Genomic DNA, 19,479 nt, shown 5'->3' with positions numbered 1-19,479 from the left:
TATTTATAAATATATATATATTCGGTTGGACTTGATGATCTTTAAGGTCTTTTCCAACCTGAGCAATTCCATGATTCTATAGGAAAATGTGTAGGAGTAAGATCTCATCTAGATGCCTAGGTGAGACTTGAAAGAAATGAGACTTAGAAGACTTCCTAAAGTCTAGTCCATAATAACATGGGCCAAAAGTACATACCACTTGCTGTCTTCTGAAAATTGGCACACTCAACTCTTTTCTGCATGCCAGAATCTTTGGGGATTGCAAAAACAGCCAATTAGTAAAGTTCCTCCAACGGCAGATATAAATAAAAAATTGATATGATATGAAAGATAACTAGTTTCACTGAAGGTGGATTGTTAGAGAGAGCTGCTAATCCTATGTATTTTTCTGGGAATAGAGCTTCTGATGCATTCCAATTGGCAACCTTATAAAAACCAAACACCAGTTTTAGGAGGGGGAAAAGTCTACTGCCTATTCTCAGCTTTGGTTTTCTCCCGTTAGGTTCCATCCTTCCTGATTTCCCAGGTGAGGAAAATGAATGAGGCAGCAATAAACAACAGCAAGAGGCAGCTGATGTTTGACAAAGGAGTGAGAAAACTTCTAAGGAGAAAGACCATGGAGAGAGAGAGACCTGAAAGACCAGAGGTGTGATATACATCTTCAAGTGGCAGCCTTAATTAATGTTCCTCCTCTCTTATGTCATAAAAGTATCTGGGAAATGGGGAGGAAATTCCTGCAGAGGTGTATAAAGCTATTGCTTTAAATATTTCCTCAAATTTTATTTCTATTTTAAGTGCCCTCACCTACAATTAGTTAGACCAATGTCAGACCTTCATTCTGCTTTTCTCCTTAACTCTGCTAAGTCTGCCATACAAGCCATCCTCTAACCCTTTTTAAGTGGTTGACCTAAGTTTGCTTATTGCATCTCATTTACCATAGAGGCTCTCTTCCTCACAGCAGTGACTGTCAACATGATTTACTTGTGCAGTCCCTCATACAGCAAGGAACTTGCTCTCAAGTAATTATGGTTGATGTAGATAAATTCTTCAACTGTATTTAAATCAAATACATTTTTGTAGGGAAAAGTAGTATGAGTGAATGTGTTAGAGCAGTGGGTTTAATATAAATCTTTATAACAGAAAATCCCTTAGCTTTCCAGTCAGACAGCAGCTTGTGTATTTTGCTATAGAAAATAAGCTTATTTGGGAGCTTTCTTGAAAGACATGCTTCTTAGTCTAATATTTTGATAAGACAAAACATGGGAGACTGACAGAAAAAGTGATGCTGGCAGAAGGATTTATAGGAGCCCAAGCTATAAACTGTTACACACACACATGTTGTTTTTAGACCTGTTTTATAAGAAGATGATCATGCATGGACTGACCTTTATGGCAACAATCTGCAGATATTCTAAAAGTCCATGGATCTGCAGCTGGGTAGAAGGATGGTCCATATTAGGAGTAGATATACTTACCCATGCCCCAGTCCTGAACACTCAATAATTTTCTCCATGCAAATTTTGGTTTTATAGTTCTGCACTAACTTCCTAAGCAGAAAGAGAATAGTTTACTTAACAGAGGCACCAAAACTGGGTCTAAATTTTAAGCATCTGACAAAATAGTTGGCTTCAGGTCTTTGCTGGTGTTCACCACAGTCAGTGGTGAGAGGGGGACACAGTGGAGGATTTTCAGAGCTCTAAATCCAGCTCAGGCTTAGGAAAGTCTGATACAAAGATCTTCTGGAAGTCTTAAAGCCACCAGCTTTTCTCCATTGACTGCATATGGAGTTCAATTTGATGAATGCTGCTTCAATAGACAGGACCTGGGATGAACATACAGGTTAGGTGTACCGTGCAAATCAGACAACACAGCAATTAGTCCACACAGAAAGCCTTTATGTCTTTTCATGGTCATTTGAAAGAATGGAGATTGGTTAATTAGAAGAGTAATCAAGGAACTGGTAGAGGTGCCTGCAGATATTGAAGAATAGGGTGGAAGAAAAAGAAGAAAAAACAGAGTAGGAAGTAGTGATGTTAAGAAATGGCAAGAAATAGAGAAGAAACCTAACACAGACAAAAGATAAACTGCAGAAGAAAACATCTGGGTAAAATGGAAAGAGAAAGGATATGTTATGAATGGTGAATCCATGCTAAATCAACTTTTTGAAGAACTCATTTTCTAGCACTGACTGAAATGTACTTCGGGAAGGACATATGTTTATGCAGAGGCAGATGTAGGTATTTGTTTAAAATGTTGGTATAGGCTGCTCTGTGTCAAAAACTATCTTCAGTTTGGAGCAAGAACAGTGAGAGCTTCTAAGGAGCATCCATTACTGCAGCCCTGAACCTTTAGAAACATAAATCCATTGATCACAGTAATTGACTTTGCATCTAATAAAAAGGAAACTAACCATGTCAGGTAGCTGAATTATGAAAGGTAAATTGGAGGAAAACTCTGTTTGCATAACTGAGTTGAATTTTGAGAGCACTTAACACAAAGCCTGGGTCTCAGATGTCCTAAATTACAGAGACTGGAGAGACAATTGTGCTCTGCTCAGCTTGGTATTAACTGGATTAGGACTGGAATGCAAACATTGCTAATTGATTTATCTGCCATTAATCATAGAAGAGTGCATAAAATTCATAGATGGTTGTTTGAACCCTACACAAGGTCAAATTGCAAATTAACAGAAACCATATGCTACTTCAATATTTTACTGTACATAAACTTTGATCTAGCTGAAGTTCTAGAACGTGGAAACAACTACTTTTTTTTCATGCCTAAGAGAATTCCATCTTCAAATGGAAGTACATTTTTATGTATTTTTAATTAAGCTGTTAGCCCACTGCCAGTGTTAACAGAACTACTTTAAAAAATCTCAGATAACAACTTGACTCAAACTATTATTGCAAATAACTAAAATTAATGGGATTAAGTGATGCTTACTAAGTCATTTTTGTCTTTCTGTTGTATCTTACTATATTGTACCTATAAATGTATAATTGTATGTTTGTAAATGCATTTTTTTAAATAATTGAGTGAATCCCTAACAGCAATTTTTGCAAGCAGTATCTAAAGAGTTGCAGAGTTGCTTCTGAATGGAGTTACAATTATATGTGCCTCAGACTTACTCTGCTAAATTTTGACTTTAGGGAGCTGTCACTTTTCCCCCATACCTGCAGTCTGACATACCTGAGGGGGTAATAAGAGTTTATGCACCACTGCATTCAAAAGTCTCTATGGCAATTCAACTCAACAGCCAAACAAAAGCCAAAGACATCCTGGCTCGATTCCACTGTGAAAACAGGTGGGTAAAACAGAACATTTTGTTTTTTCTGAATAATAATGCCAGAACCATTAACGAATAGATTGTCCTCTTCTCAGAGATTCATTGTGTTGCAAGAATTCTTTTTACAATTCAAAATTGCTAATTTATGGTTACGTCAGTCAAAGAAATTTTAACCATTGATTTTCTTCTTTATATTCTACTTAATAATTGGCTCCCACACAGAATCAGCCTGTCCTCTGTTATGCCACTACCAGAAACATACATTTTATAGGCATGCCACATCAAGAATACAAAGTTGTCTTATATCTGCCCATAAAACATTCATGGTTTTGTTTATGTAGAGTGATAATTATTAACTGCTATGGGAAATGGCAAATTGCATTTGAAAGTCCTTCTTGCAGTCTTTAGACATTATTGCATTAATCTGTTCTGCAAATAAACAATAGTGTAATAGAAAGTATGTTAACTCTGCACTGTAAAATACCTCTACAGCAGATATATTCTGCTCAGTTTGATTGAAGTCCTTGCTTTTGATAAGTAAGTTCGTGAGAAGAGGGAAAAAATATCAATTTCTGCTTAATATAAGTGGCAATTGATAGGCAGTAGCTATAACACACACAAAAATAAAAAAAAAAAAAAAAAAAAAAAAAAAACACTTTTTTTCTCTCCTAGCCGTGGATTGTCACAGAATGTGAGAAGCCAGATCCAAAGTTTACATGAAGTTGGAGGAAATATAGGTAGGTCTCCTATTTGAAAATTTGACTCCGAATGTCCTTAGGCTTCTAAAACACCCCAGATCAGTGCTATTTTCACACAGCTGGTTCTCTCCTGCCCATCTGCAGAAAAGCTGATCCAAAGTCTCATAAAATTGATGTAACAATGCCTGCTGGCTGGAGAGGCACCCCACGGAATGGGGTGATGTGGTGGCAAGATCCCAGCAGGACCCTCCTGCAGCCCTGCCAATCTCATCTGACCTTTCATTTACCTCTCTTGCACTCACAACTGAGCATTTTCCATGGTTAAGAGCTTCTTGATTTGCCTCTTACAAATACATTTTACCTCTCTCACTGTTTTTTTCCTTTTTTTCTCATTGCATTTAAGTGTTAACTTCTTACAGATAAAAACACAGAATTGAGAATTCAACCTCTGCCTATATGGGTCTAATATATTTGTATTCATACATGTACTTTATTTATATTGTAAATTCCTTGCAGTAGTGAGTTGTTCTGTGTTGCATGCAGTGACATTTCTGTAATAACAACAGTGACTTGCCACATGGGTTCCTGGCCTAAGGATGAAAAAACAGATTTTAATTTTATATTGAACAGTCCTGCCCCTCTCCTTTCTCTTTTCATACTGAAATTCTGGATTCTCTCAGTCTTTAATCAGCTGTTTGATGAAACTCAGTTCTTCTAGATTTCCAGAATCACAGAGCCATGAAATTTGCAGAGGTTGGAAGGGACCTCTGGAAATGACTCAGCCAACCCCTGCTAAAGCAGTTCCCTACAGCAGGTTGCACAGGAACATGGCCAGGCAGATCTTGAATACTTCCAGGGAAAGAGATTCCACAATTGCTCTGGGCAGCTGTTCCAGCTCTCTGTCAACCTCAGAGTAAAGAACTTCTTCCTCATGTTCAAGCGGAACTTCCTGTGTTCCAGTTGGTGCCCATTTCCCCTTGTTCTGTCGCTGCACATCACAGTAAAAAAAAACCTGGCCCCATCCACTGAATATATCCCTTTAGGTATTTATAACAATTGATAATATCCCTCCTCAGCTTACTTTTTTCCGGACAGAACAGTCCCAGGTGTCTCAGCCTTTTCTCAGAAGGAGATGCTCCAGCCCCCTAAATCATCTCTGTGGCCCTCTGCTAGACTCTTGCTGGAAGTTGTCTTGTCTTTCTTGAACTGAGCAGCCCAGAACTGGACACTGTACCCCAGATGTGGCCTCAGCAGGGCAGAGCAGAAAGGGAGGATCACCACCCTTGACCTGTCAGCCGCACTCTTAACACCCCAAGATGCCATTGGTTCTTGGCCACAAGGACACACTGCTGGCTCACAGCCAACCTATCATTCACCAGCACACCCAGTTCCTTTTCTGCAGAGCTCCTTTCCATCAGGTCAGCCTCCAGTCTGTACTGATGTATGCAGTTATTCCTTTCCAGGTGTAGAACACTGCTTTCACCCTTGTTGAAGCTCATAAGGTTCCTCTCTGTCCAATCTACAGCCGGTCATTTCTAAAAAATCTCTGTAAAATTATTACAGAATACATGTATGGGAACTGGTGAATCACAGCCTGAACCTCTGATTGATCACATGAGGCAAGCAATGAGTCATCCACAGGAGCACAGGTGAAGGCAATTCACCTAAGCTGCCAGAAGGGGTGGAGCCTGGCTCCACCTCTCTTATACCCATTTAAGAGCTGACTACCAGTAGGAAAGGATCTTTTCTGGAGATCCCTTCTCTGGAGTTTTGCAGCAAACCCAGTAAGCTTTTTATCTGTTCTCTTTTTGTTACTATAATCTGCCTCAAGTATTTCTAATATGCTCTTGCAGAAAAAGAAATCTGAACATTTAATTTATATGCTATTTTAATATGATTTTTATACTCTTAGATGTTCCAAGGTACCTTAAAAAACTGGTGGTGCATTAATTCCTTTATAAAGTTTTACTTTATAAATCATTAGGATCCTAATGGCATTTTAAGTAACTGGACAAAAATTTTACTATAATCCTTCGTGTCACAGCAGCATAACCTCAATACTTAAATGTCTGCATCACCCAGCATAAATCCAATATCAACTTAACTCAAGGGTTTATTCCCTTATTATCCAATTAACAAGCACCAAACACTTCTTTCTATGTGAAAAGCAAATTGTGGGAAACGTAGCAAAGACAATTCCTGTCTTCCTACAATTTTCCACCTACTGAAAGAAACCTTCAATCTCTAGACTTTGAAACTCAAAAATTTTGTTGTAGTCTGCATTCATCTTGCAAGTTCCTATGTGGATAAAAACATAAATTTTGTGGAACAACATTTTGAGCATTTAAAAATAGAGCAGAAGCTAAGTCAGAGTTTTAATTCCAGCCCAGTAGCAGTAACAGTGTTGTTAATGGTTATAGAGAAACTGTAATATTTGTTTAACATTTGACTAAATGCCACATCCAGAATTCAGTAATGCAAAGCATCCTGCATGAAAGTGGAAGTGAATTATGAATCAAATCAAGCAAAATCACTGGCGCATTTACTCAGGCTGCTCTCCGTAGCCAGGCAAGACACTAGCTGGGTACTAAATGCACTTTTTGCATGTTGGAGATTCACTAAAGGATATTTTAACGTAGCTTTATCCTATTCACCAAGTGCACTCAAAACATGATATGACTTGTGGCTTTCAATTTTTGTTTCAGGTCAGCACTGTTTGGATCCAGATGCATACATTTTAGATGTTTACCATGCAAATCCTCAGGCAGAATGGGTGATAAAACCAAAAGCAAGCTGAAGCACAAGGCTGTAGCATACTGGACAAAGGCCAAATGGACAGCTGTGATGCCTGTCATTTGAAGAAGCTCTCACCTTTTGTCAGTGATGAAAACAAAATGGTAGCTGCCTACAGGATATCATTCCTTTCTACCGTACTGTCCTACAGATGTTCATCATGTACTACTTTTGATATTAGGAATTATCACTCCAGTTCCTGGACCATTTCAATGCCGCACATCAGTTATGCTTTCCTATGGATTGTGCTTGTGCTAGAGTTGGCCCAGGAGTTGAGGAGGACAGACCAAGGTACGGAGGCACAGAAGATAGCCCATCACACATGGAGTTCTTTGTTTCCTGACCTGGCATTGGAATATGGATTCTGCGGGAGGAAATAATCCAGTGGCATCCAAGGATGCATGAAACGCTACCGATCACAATGTAACACAGAGGCATAACAAAGACATTCAAGGAGAAGGTATCTGTCAAGCGCAAAATAGAGGATCTCAACCTGCAGCAATGCCAAGAAGGAACCACGCAACAATATCAAACATTTCTGCTGAAAGTAAACCTGTGCAGAGTGCGTTACTGCACTATTTATATCTCTCAATCACTCCTCATCAGTACCTGGTGCTTGGGGAGGGAGGGAAGCAAGGGGAAGAACTACTGTGTAGACAGCTGTACCGCTTTATGTAGTACCACTGTATCTATTACTATCAGTCTTCTGGAACCATGTGTCTGGATCTTGTTACTGTGTGCATTTGTAGCACCACAAACCATTGTCTCCGTCCTTCCCCTGTCTTACGTGCAAGCTTCAGGAGATGAATGGTAGGTGAGAAGACATATTTTCTGGCTTCATCTTTTACCTTATATGCTCAGATTTAAGTCTGTGTAATGCCACACTATGAGTTATGTGTTAATGGTGCCACTTGCGGACACCATCTTTTTCATTAAATGTTATAGTTTCTTAATTTGTAACCTAATGATTTTTCTTTTATTTTAACTTCAATATGTAAGCAATTTTTATACTATTCGGTTGCATTGAGGAAAAAAGATCTTCATCCAGATCTTGTATGACACAGCACAGAGAAAAAGCTTCCAATGAGTGCAGGGTTTTAATACTCTTATTTAAATGCTTCACAATGGGGGCCTTAAGGCCACAGTCAAACCAGGGCCAGTTGTGCTAGGGTTTCTACAGATACATAGTAAACTGCAGCTACTTTTGCTGGTTGCATGCAATCCTTGAAAACATGTAGAGTGACAAGAGAACAGTGGGTTCTAACTGCATTGACAGTATAGAGTAGCAAATATAAGGATGCCTAGTTGGCAGCCAGTCACTAGGGTAAGCACTCTTCTTCACCCAACCATCTGGTTCTGGGCTATACTTTATGTAAATAAAGTATGTTTGTTGAGTAGGAAATACACAAGTCTCTGTAAAACAGCAGATACTTTTTCATCTTTGTCTTATCGAAAGAATGGGAACATCTTCAAATGCACTTCAGTGTTACCATCATCACACAGATGTGTTGCACAGTGAATTCACCCGCTGTGACCAGCTAGTACTGTTCACGATCTGGACACACAGATGAGGTTGAAGCTGACGCCTCAGGTACCAACTAGCAGTGTAAAAGCCTTCTGAACCAAGTCTTCTAGGTGAACATAGAGTATACTGTGTCATAGAGAAACCCTGTAGGTTGTGACAAGCTGCTGAAGCTGCATGATGATGACGATTGTCTCATTTGAGAAACTATTTCTGGTTCAAAGCAAATTGGGATCTGCAGTGATGAATTAGTGTTCAGTAAAAGAAATCAACATCTAATCTGCACTCTTACCAGCAACAATGTCTACAGAGGGCAGATCCTGCCTTTCTGTTTTTTCTTCTTTAGATAAAATATGAAATTTAGAAGTGTTGTTGGGTTTTTTGTCTACTTTAAAATGTGTATAATTTTTAACTTCCCATTGTTTTTGTTTTCTTTTTCATAACACTAATGGGTGCATAGTTGCAGCCAGGCTAAGACTAGGACAGTTTTGTTATAAAATGCACTACTTGTTTTGACAACTATTTAATTTAAGTATACGAGAGAGAGAGAGAGAGTAGAACTGTGGTTTGCTCATAGGCTTAGAAATTAATGTTTTGTTGTGTGCTTTTTTTCTGATTCCAGTTAGTTCCCCTCTGCAATCACGGACAATCTTTTCTGCTGTGCTGCCCTCCTTTTTTTAGCTTTACTACAGGATGAGTACTTTTCCATGTAAAGGTAATATGAGAATTAGTTGGAGTGAAATTCTGCTCTCAGACACAGCCAAACAGCTTCACTAGCAGAGCAAGAATTATAAATACCCATATAGGAACGACAAACGCAGCAAAGGGATTTTATATGGAAAGTACCTTGAAAACAAAGAGCGTAACATAAATGCTAAGCATCATTGTATTTAAAACCAACAAAAAAGCTTTTATGACTATATGGAAAGTCTGAACATTAGGTAAAGAATTTGTAATGGCAAACAAGGTAACTCTTTCTATAGTACCATCTTCAGACAAACACACTGACTTTCAGCATCTTCCCATTCAGCTCATGTTCTCAGTTTGTTCTCAGTTCTGTGCATGGAAAGAAAAAGTAGAGTATCTGTGCATTCTGGACCTGAAATGAGGTCTTCATCAAAAATGTATCTTAAATATCATTGTTCTCTGCACTGAATACAAGGGATTATTAGAAAACTTTCACCTTTTATCACTTTGCAACTTCAGAAAGACAAATCTGAGGGAATGAAATACATTCTGTGAACCCTTGTTTTATACTAAGGTTGCCTGTAACTTCCTAAGATATGCACATTAGCAGATAACCTCGACTCTCCAAGCAGTATCCAAAGTACTACAGCATGACCAAACACCTGCGGTTGCTGAAACAGAATGGCACAATACTTTTTTGATACAAATGAACTTAATGATCCTTGTGTACTGCGGTTAATATTGTTAAACATTAAGTTGTGTCATATTGGTGTGGTACACTAACTTGAATTAATATGCAGCAAAGCAAACACTCTCACCAGTATTTTTAAATGTGGTTTCAACTTTTGGCCTTAGATTTGACAGGGAAGCCTGGAATTTTGCTCCTCCTAGCAGTAGTTAAATTAAAAACAGAGATGTGATAATATTGTCACCTAAAAAAAGCAATGTATGTGAAAGCTATAAATCAGAATGTGACAGCAAGGAGGAAGAAACTTATTCAACAAATTCCAAAAATGCCTCAAACATTTATATACTTCAATTTATATATTCCATGGTTCTAGAAAGACAGCATTTCATTTGTCCACACATACAGAGTACTACAAGAAATATGTATTGGAAGCAAACTGGAATGCTCTCACCTGTTCATGCAGATAGGTTCACGTGTGCAAATGTGTCCGCATCTGCATCTAATAAAAACTACCTCACTTTCCATTTTCCAGGAGCAATATTTTGGCTTAGAGATTTAATATTCCAAAGCTTTCTATTATTAATTATACCTCTGTATTAGTCTTTTACATAGATAAAATGTTTCTTGCTATAGGGGACAAGAGTTGGAAATAACCTCTATATATTAAAAAGAATATTCGAGGGTATGGACAAAACTATACAAACCATTCTGCCTCGATGACTGCTTGTAATATGAACCTTATTAGATCACATCTTGGGGTTAACAGACAACAACACAAACAGTGTTTCAGTTTTTATTTTTCAATGGCTTTCTTTTAATGTCTGTCTCCTCTGGAAAACAATGCAATGCCACTAAGCAAAGCAAAATGTCTGCATGTATGTTTTCCTTACAGTCCTTTTTATAATGTTACGTGTCTTGTTGATGTAAGCCCACATATTAGTGTACTTGTACAGAGAATGTGTCCATTGTATTTGTATTCATGTCAGAAATAAAAACAGTACCAACAAAAAAATCTCCTTGAAGTTAAAACACATGATTTTTTGACAGAAGCAGGAGACAGAGATTGCAAAAATGGCAGGCAAATCTGTTCTAAGGGCAATGGTATTGTTACAGTGCCTGAACACTACATCCATAGCTGCTTAAATGGCACACCTCTTTGTACCAGGAGCTCCTCTTATCTATGCCAAAGCAAGGAACAAGATGACACTGCTTGGAATCCTGCTTCACTGAAATCATTGATAACTCAGGTTTATTTGAGCCAGTATTTTTTTAAATTACTATGATATAAGTAGATCAAAATTCACTTTAGAAGGAATTGTAAAAATGCTTACTAAAAGCTCAAGTTGTGAGCAAAAATCCTGCTGGTTCAAAAACAAAATAGAGAGGGAAGTGACTCATAAGGAACATTATTACAGATCCATCCTCAAGTACCAGACGTGTTTCAGCACCGCTCAGTGGTCCAGTCAATCGATGACAAGATGTTGTTACTTGAGTCAGACTGAGTGTGCATCCCCCAAAACTGGCTCAAGCACAACTACTGGAAGCCTCATGTTTGAAATGGAGGCAGATATGACAGGAAAATTCAGACCTGCTTGCTGGCCTGCAAAATAGGAATCAAAGGGAATCAAAGATGTTTCCCTCTGCCTTGTAAGAAATACTGTTTTCCCAGAAGATATGTGTTAGTTCTCACTGCCAAAGTACACAGCTGTTGCTAAACCAGACCCCAACAGTTTCTTCACCCACACATTATTTCACATTCTCTGCGCTATAGAAATGCCGCTCAAATGAAAGCATAAACAGGAACATATTCCTCCTCAACAGTGTAGCTACTGAGGGCCAGGAGGACTGGAGAAGAAGGAAAAGGGATAAGAGCTACTATAGAAACTATAAATAAGAAAATTCTCTTCATTGGACTCTGAATCTGATACCTTCAAAATTATGTCCTTAGTCTCCTGCTCCCTCTGCTGGACTCAATCCACTTGTACTTTTCACTTCACAACCTTACGACTCTTTTTCTTCTGAATAAAATATATGGACAACTGAATTACACGAAATAATGCAGTTTATTGTAGTTTTATTATGTGGCTCAACATTATTACCTGTTCATAAAATGACCAACACACAATAAAATGAAATACTGTCAAGTAATCAAGAGAACACATATTGTAAACACCGATTAATAAAAATTCCCAAAAGAGAAATATTCAATTAATGCCACTAAATATTGTAGTAGAGGTATTTGTTATTTAGAAAAATTCTAGTTAAATACAGACATAGAGTTTCTGACTAAAAAAGGATGACCTGAGTTGAAAAACAATCAGAAGATCAAAGAGATGCAGGCTCTCACACAAAAAAAGGGAAAAAAAAAAATCTTTCCATTATGAAATGAGAATGAAAAGCAACTGATAAACAAAAAAACCCTGTCTAACCCTGACAGGCCTTATTCAGTTCATTGCTGAGCTCCGGGGCAGGAATGAGGAAAGACTCCACGCAGGTCAAAAGCTCTGCTGAAGTCAAACAATTCAGCCTGTTGGCCCCTGATTAGCACGAGGTTCCTCAGACAGCCATGGAATGAGCTCTTGCTTGTGAGACAGTTCTGTTTCACATCACCTGAAAAACAAACATGAACTATGTAGAATCTACTTCCAGAGAACTGACACAACACAAAGATCCAGGTTATTATTTAATTGCTTCCCCTCTCAAATGAGATAGAAAAATGATAACAGATGAGCTCCAAGTTCTAATCACGTTTGAATGATCTAGGGTATCCTAAATAGATGGGTACTGGTGCCTTCAAGCATGAGCCATACACTGGTATAACTTACGCAGAGTTTGCAGGACTATTTTGCCTCAAGGGAAAATGGAAAATGAGAGCAGGGAAAAGAGAGGGAAAAGCCATTCTACATAGATGCTTTTCAAGTAAAAATTGAAACCGTCAGCAATAGCTGAGTTATACATAGCCATGACTCTCCTGGCAAATCAAACATGAGGTTGGTATAGATTTCAACTCTTTTTACTGTACAACCTGTGAAACATCTCACTCTACACTTCTGCAGCACATAACTAAAGAGTTTCTCTCTTCTCAGTGAACTTTATTCTTTTGGGATGAAGTACTGAAATAATAATTATCATCATGTTACCCTATTTTACAAAAAGGTTCACAAAATGCTGGTAAGACTACTTTGGTATTCAAGCAAGACCTATACTAATCAAGATCCACTTAATTAGCATTAATTCATTTTTCATAAACCTTGTCCAGCAGAAGACTCTGTACCATTTTAAGCTATTGTCCCTGAAGCTTTCCAAACATTTAAAAGTGAGTTCACCCTTCAGACTTCATCTCTCTCTTTTCACATAAATGGACTAAATTGAAAAAAAATGGTAACAGCTGTTTCAAAGACAAATTTACGTGGGCATGTGATGATATGTTTAAAGGTACAGGATATTCAAAATCATACAAAGCCTACTCAGTGATGCAATTCTTAAAAGGCTATAAATAAATACATTTGTATGTGAGTGCAGAAAGATTAAGCTCACAATGATCCAAATTCAGCTGTCCTAATAAATAAATTGTCTTAGCTCAAATTATTGGCAAATGAATTATAAAAATTTAAAAGTATTCCAGTTATATAATTTCTGTGTAACTATCTTTTTCTATTACCATCATTGTATGATAGATAAACAGTTTATTAGAAGAAAACATGCAAAGGGGATGTATGTGCTTCTGCTGCAACGTGACTTCTGCCTGCATAGCCCTGACATGAAAAAGTAGCAAAAATAAAGCAGAAAATTGTACTTAGGGAAAAGTATTATTATTGAAACTTTTCTTAGATGAATGGAAAACATCACTCCCATCTTCAAGAAAGGGAGAAACAAAGACATGGGGAACTACAGGCCAATGAGCCTATGTCCATGCATGGGAACTTCATGGAACAGGTCCTCTTGGAAGAGATGTTGAGGAATACACAAGATGAGGAGGTGATCCAAGACAGTCAGCATGGCTTCACCAAGGGCAGATCATGTCTGACCAGTCTGGAGACCTTCTACAGTGGAGTGATGACATCCGTAGACCTAGGAAGGGCAACTGATGTTGTGTGCCTGAACATGTGAAAGACTTTTGACATGGTCTGGCATCACATTCTTATCTCTAAATTGGAGAGATGTAGATTTGAAGGCTGTGCTACCAGATGAATAAATAACTGGTTGGATGATCATGGTTTGTTGTCAAGAGCTTTATGTTCAGGTGCTGGTCAGTTAGAAAAGGTCTGCTCCTGGGGCCCATCATGGGACCAGTGCTCTTCAGCATCTTTATTGATGACATAGACAGTGGGATTGAGCATACTTTTAGCAAGTTTGCTGACAACACCATGCTAAGTGGTGCAGTTGACACAGTAGAATGGAGAGACACTATCCAGCTGGACTTAGACATGCTCAAAAAGAAGCTACATGAGAACCTAATGAGGTTTAACAAGACCAAGTGGGAGGTATGAGTACGCACTGGGAGAAGAACTCACTGAGAAAAGGACTTGCGGAATCCTGAGACACAAAAAGCTGGATATGAGTCAACAAAAAGCTGCAAGGCCAACTGCATCCTGAGCTGCATCAAAGGAGTGGTGGCCAGCAGGGAACGAGAGGGGATTGCCCCTCTCTGCTCTGCCCATGTGAGGCTCCATCTGGAGTACTGTGTCTAAGCTGGGGCCCACAGAAAGGATGTGGAGCTGTTGGAGTGGGTCCAGAGGAAAGCCAAAAGATGATCAGAGGGCTGGAGCACCTCTACTATGAAGGAATGTTGAGGGAGTTGGGCTTGTTTATCTTGGAGAAGGCTTCGGGGAGACTTCATTGTGATCTTCCAGTACCTGAGGGGACTTACAAGAAGGAGGGAGATCAAAGTTTTACAGTCTGATAATGGTAGAACAAGAGGGGAATGTCTTTAAACTTTTTGCTTAGGTGTTAAGAAGAAATTTTTTATTCAGAGAGTGGTGAGGCACTGGATCAGGTTGCAAAGAGAAATTCTGGATGCCCCATCCCTACAGGCATTTAAGGCCAGGTTGGATGGAGCCCTGGGCAGCCTGATCTAGAGGGTAGCAGGGAGGCTGTAACTAGATGATCTCTGAGATCCCTTCCAACATAAGCCATTCTGAATGCAAAGGGAAAAGTGAACTGCACCTGAGCATATACAGGTAGGGATGTTGTGAATCCTCAGGGATACTATAAAAGACAAACTACACGGAAGCACAGAAGTAATCCTTCTCAGAAATTAAGGAGCAGGTTAATGTAGGAAAGTGAAATCATTCAGTTCATCTCTGCAACCCACTCAACAGCTGAATGAACTCCTACACCATGATAGAATGCAACCATTAATACACTGTGGTCTCAGTAACAACATGGAAAATGGTAACTAAGATCTATCACTCAGTCATGAACTCATGATATGGAGGACAGAGGGATGATTCTTAGGAAAGAAAGTACACAGAAGGGAGAGAAGGAAAAAGAAATATTATTGTACCTACCAGGATAACCTCCAACATAAATGGGATTGTTTGTATCTGCAGATGTTGACTGAATGTGGGGATTATCAGTTTGAACCAAATTCCCATCAATTATCAGTGAAATACGATATTTGCTTGTGTTTGCTTGAAGCTTGTGCCATTTTCCATCACATAAACTGTTTGCAACTCCTGGTTCATACGTAGCTGTTATTCTGCCGGCTCCATTGTTGACATGGAATAAAACCTGCATAAACAGCCAGATGACAATAAAGATATGAAGTGAGAATAGATGAACTAATTTATCTAGATAAAAGCACAATCATACTGGTGCAGATATTTCCATTTTATAAATGTTTGCTAATTATGCATAGCTAATGTTTGCTTTGATAGAGTGTGAATCCTTAATTGAATTATATTTGAAATCTAAAGACTTAGATCCATCCATGCAATGATCTGTGGCAAGGTTTGTGCACGTAGAATTTCAATGTTTCCAACAAATACAATAATGTAATTTTCTCATAGAAACAGAGACATAAGGTTTGAAAGAAGATCTGCTGTATCTAGCTGAAGGGAATGAACCATAAGTAATTACTTCTACCAATATGTGTATTTATTTATTTCTTCCCTTTCTTTTTCAAAGCAGTAGACATTTCTAGAATTCTGTGATATGAATTAATACGTAAATATGAAAAGAAAAAGTATCTTCTATAGAAATAGTCGTATTTAACACTATAACTAGGAAGTATTGAATAAAAAATGAGCTCTTTCTGTGGAAAGCAAATACTTAAGAGCAATCAAATACATACTTTTTCTGCAGGAGATGAGTGGCGCACTATGTATTGATTGTTAAAATGCTTATGGAGCATAATGACCAATGGATTTAGAGAGAGAGAGTTAATTGTCCAGGATACTGCTCATGAATATTGGAGAAGAGACTACAAAGCAGGGTGTTTTTCACATGGGAGAATTTGCTTAACAAGGACAAGTTCAGCTCTATGGCAGAAAAAGTATTACACAGCAAGAAAGGAATATATTCAATCTAACATACAAGATATCTAGTACAGTGGCTTCACACTAACATGAATTACAACAACAGCAAAGGCAGAAAATTCCAGTGACTTCTGCTAAACCCACATTTTATCATGTTATGATGACAAGCTTTGATACTTACAGTCTGTCCCATACTAGTTCTGCAGGGATTTGGTTGTGACATTTTGCCTCTATCACCTCCATTTCAGTGGTGACTCTTTAGTGGTACCCAACCATTCAACCCTTCCACTTTTAACAAGCCTTGTGAAATGAGTATGCCATCACAGGGCAGCCTACCTTGCCATTTACAATCTCCAATCCAATGGCATCAACTTTAGCGCTACTGATTCCAAGGAGAACCCCATGCATGGCTGTAGTACGAAACTCAAGCGTGATGTTCACATCAGACCGGACTTTGTAACCTTCTCTGACTGAAAAGAAGTTATAAGCTTCTAATGAAAGAACTGTAACTCACAATTCAAAGAAGCACTCATATGTGGTTATCAAAAGACCTAAAAAGCACACTAATTACTGTACTGGAAAAGGATTTTGCAGAAACTCTGTTTTTCCAAACTAAATTCCAAAATTTTTCCAAAGTAAATTATCCAAAATCAAAATTCACATTTTAGACTGGAAAAGTAACATTCCCAAATATGTTCCATTACTTTCATTTAGATTTAAAACATTTTATCTCATTTGCTGGGGAAAGAGTCAAGAGTTTAAACAAATGTAGTCCTTCATATTACTTCACAATTCCCCTGCATCTTTTGTCTCCATACACGTTAACAGAACTCAGCCTAATTCTATGAACATGACTGCTGCAAAAGAAAGAGGTCTCCTTCTTTCCCCAGTCATCAGCTCTTTGACCCTATGCAAAAATGGCCACTTTGGGGAGCATGGATTGAAAGGCCCCAGAAATATGTATGCAGGGCATGTTAACTATGTATACTTCCAACAAGGACTAAAACAGATATGTTTTCATTGGCACTAATTCACTAAGATACTGCTTCCATCTAATGACACTTACCAAGAGCAGCAAAACCACTTCCATCAAAGAATGTGCCATCCTGCACTGTTGCATAGCATTTATTCACAGCAAAGATGGAGACAGGGCTCTCCTTGTCCAGTTGCTTGCTGTTAATCGTCATACTGCCAATGCAGGCAGGAATACTGTGAGTCACCTAGACATACCAAAATGCAGGAATTAATGCATAATAAAAACTGCTGCTATGGTCTTAGTAATTCACCTGAGGTTACTGTAAATTAACAACAAAACACAGCCGGATCTAAAATATTTACATAATTATATTTTTATTTATTACATTTACTTTTATAAGGTTGAAAATGCACACAGTGTCTTACAAAGGAACACAATATATGCTCTCCATAATGTACAGAAAGAATTGTATTTTCTTAAATTTAAGAAGGGATAAACCCAACAGATAAAGACACTTCAAATACATTTTAGCAAATTCATATCACGATTTTCTAAGGTTCTTTCCAAGTATGGATCAACAGAGTTCCATCCAGCAATAAGATTAGTTAGAATTTCTCACTATCCTTTTTAGTAATTGCATATTCAAAATTATCCCTACTATGCAATTAAAAAGCAAGGGTGAAGAAAGCATAATCAGAATTGAGAAACACAGCTATCAACACCAGAATCCTCCTTACGATAGTGGGTAGCACAAGGAGGACAGTGACAAAAAATACCTTCTAAAAGCATGCTTAAAAAGTATGCTTTAATCTCAAACAGCTAAAGGCAGCCTTTTGGAGATATTTAAGGTATTTAATTTCTATGTGAATCCAACAGGATTTAGGTTATAAAATTTCTGAGGTTTTAGGTCATATTTTTCTCTTCTATTGAACATGAGAATTTATATTGTTTATCTGTTTTCAACAAAGAGGTTGATAGAAAAAAAGAAAACCCATTAAGGGCTATTAATAAAACACAAGGTTCCAGCTCTAGCTAGAATCACTAAACCATAGAAAGCCAGAAAGATTTATTTAGTGAAGAGTCATTTGTTGTTTCTTTCTTTGTTGTTTTTTGCCCGTCAGAGACAGGATACTGAACCAAATGTGTTTGATGCAGTATACCCATTCTAATATTTCATACTGTCAGACAGTAACCCCCCTCACCCCTCCCCAAAGCTTACATTCCCAAGATTCTTCGCCACGTAGTCTAAGGGGAGTCCTCCCACATACAGCTTGCCCTCCACATCCAAAGTGCTGCCATCTCCCAGAGCACTGACTGATACCAATTCTTGTCCATCCACAATGATGATACCTTTTCTTTTAACGTATTCTGTCCTTATCTGGAAAAAATGAGAATATGCAAACATAAGCTGAGTCAGTTATCTAGTTGTCATTCGCCAAGGAAGAAATACGATTATTAAAGGTTAGATTGCTTGCATGCACTATAATACTAAGTCAATCCCATGAAATTCACAGAGGCTGAGGCCATTTCAGAATGCAAGTGAGCAGCCTAAACTGCTTTCCTGCTTCCCCAGGGGCCTATGATTATGTTTTGCCCTGTGCCCGTTTTTTTAATGTTTTAACAACTACTATTTAAAATCACTAGCTTACTGCTTTAGGATATGAGTAAGTTACTGAGTTGGAAAAGTAGAGATCTATGCTTGTCTGCAACACTTGCTGCCCACCAGCTGAGCCATCTCAGCTCTCTGGAGTACACGCTCCTAAAATAGTTTTATGATAGGCAGTGCTGAGTTTGCTATGACCAAAAAAGCTTTCCAGTTCTACCTTGTTCATTCATAATCCAGCGCCTTCTCTGCATGAAAATGATTATTCACTTGCAGCTGAGATAATAACTGATCTCAAGTCAGCTAACTATTTATTCTTCTCCAGTTACTCACAGCCACACTCAGAATCCTAATCAGGTTCCACATGAGATTTCATAAACATTTGGATTGGTAAGGGGATAAAGAAGTACAGCGATAGGAGTATAAAGGGAAAGAAAGGTGTTTCTTTTGGCAGGAAAGCATGCTAGTTTCAACTGATGGTACAGTAGTCATCCTCAGCTGTGAAGAGGTGTGACTCAGCCTTGATTTCAGAAAAAATGTTTAAAGTTCATTTTTTTTTTTGCCATTTGTCGTAAAGAAAGACGAGCTCTCATACAGAATCTTTTCATCTCTTATAAAGTTGATAGTGTGAGTATGAGTTTTTATGTAGCTATACTTAATCTTAAACACACAGCTTTAAATCCTGAAGTGTTCTTCCCTTCAGGGTAGGCAGCAGAGTTTATCTTTGTTATAACTCTCTAATAG

The 19,479-nt window shown here is 38.2% G+C and overlaps 2 protein-coding genes across 4 annotated transcripts in view; one reads left to right on the top strand and one right to left on the bottom strand.

Moving 5' to 3' along the window:
• The window catches only part of ARHGAP28 (Rho GTPase activating protein 28), a 74,269-nt gene extending 63,580 nt beyond the window's left edge, over positions 1-10,689 (top strand). For all 3 annotated transcript variants that reach the window (XM_003204978.5, XM_085220808.1, XM_085220809.1), the window contains 4 exons: positions 503-646; positions 3,153-3,307; positions 3,962-4,026; positions 6,693-10,689. In XM_003204978.5, the coding sequence (XP_003205026.4) occupies positions 503-646; positions 3,153-3,307; positions 3,962-4,026; positions 6,693-6,784 (456 nt within the window). In that variant the 3' untranslated portion in view covers positions 6,785-10,689. The remainder of the gene's footprint in view (positions 1-502; positions 647-3,152; positions 3,308-3,961; positions 4,027-6,692) is intronic.
• A 1,032-nt stretch (positions 10,690-11,721) lies between these two features.
• The window catches only part of LAMA1 (laminin subunit alpha 1), a 97,564-nt gene continuing 89,806 nt past the window's right edge, over positions 11,722-19,479 (bottom strand). The window contains exons 59-63 of the mRNA XM_085220807.1: positions 18,352-18,510; positions 17,223-17,376; positions 16,493-16,626; positions 15,188-15,410; positions 11,722-12,287 (exon numbers count right to left, since the gene is read on the bottom strand). Coding sequence (XP_085076933.1) covers positions 12,127-12,287; positions 15,188-15,410; positions 16,493-16,626; positions 17,223-17,376; positions 18,352-18,510 — 831 coding nt within the window. The 3' untranslated portion in view covers positions 11,722-12,126. The remainder of the gene's footprint in view (positions 12,288-15,187; positions 15,411-16,492; positions 16,627-17,222; positions 17,377-18,351; positions 18,511-19,479) is intronic.

This window comes from Meleagris gallopavo, chromosome 3 (assembly GCF_905368555.1).
Source record: "Meleagris gallopavo chromosome 3, MGAL_WU_HG_1.1, whole genome shotgun sequence".
Lineage (NCBI taxonomy): Eukaryota > Metazoa > Chordata > Aves > Galliformes > Phasianidae > Meleagris > Meleagris gallopavo.
This window is presented reverse-complemented; position numbering and strand designations above follow the sequence as displayed.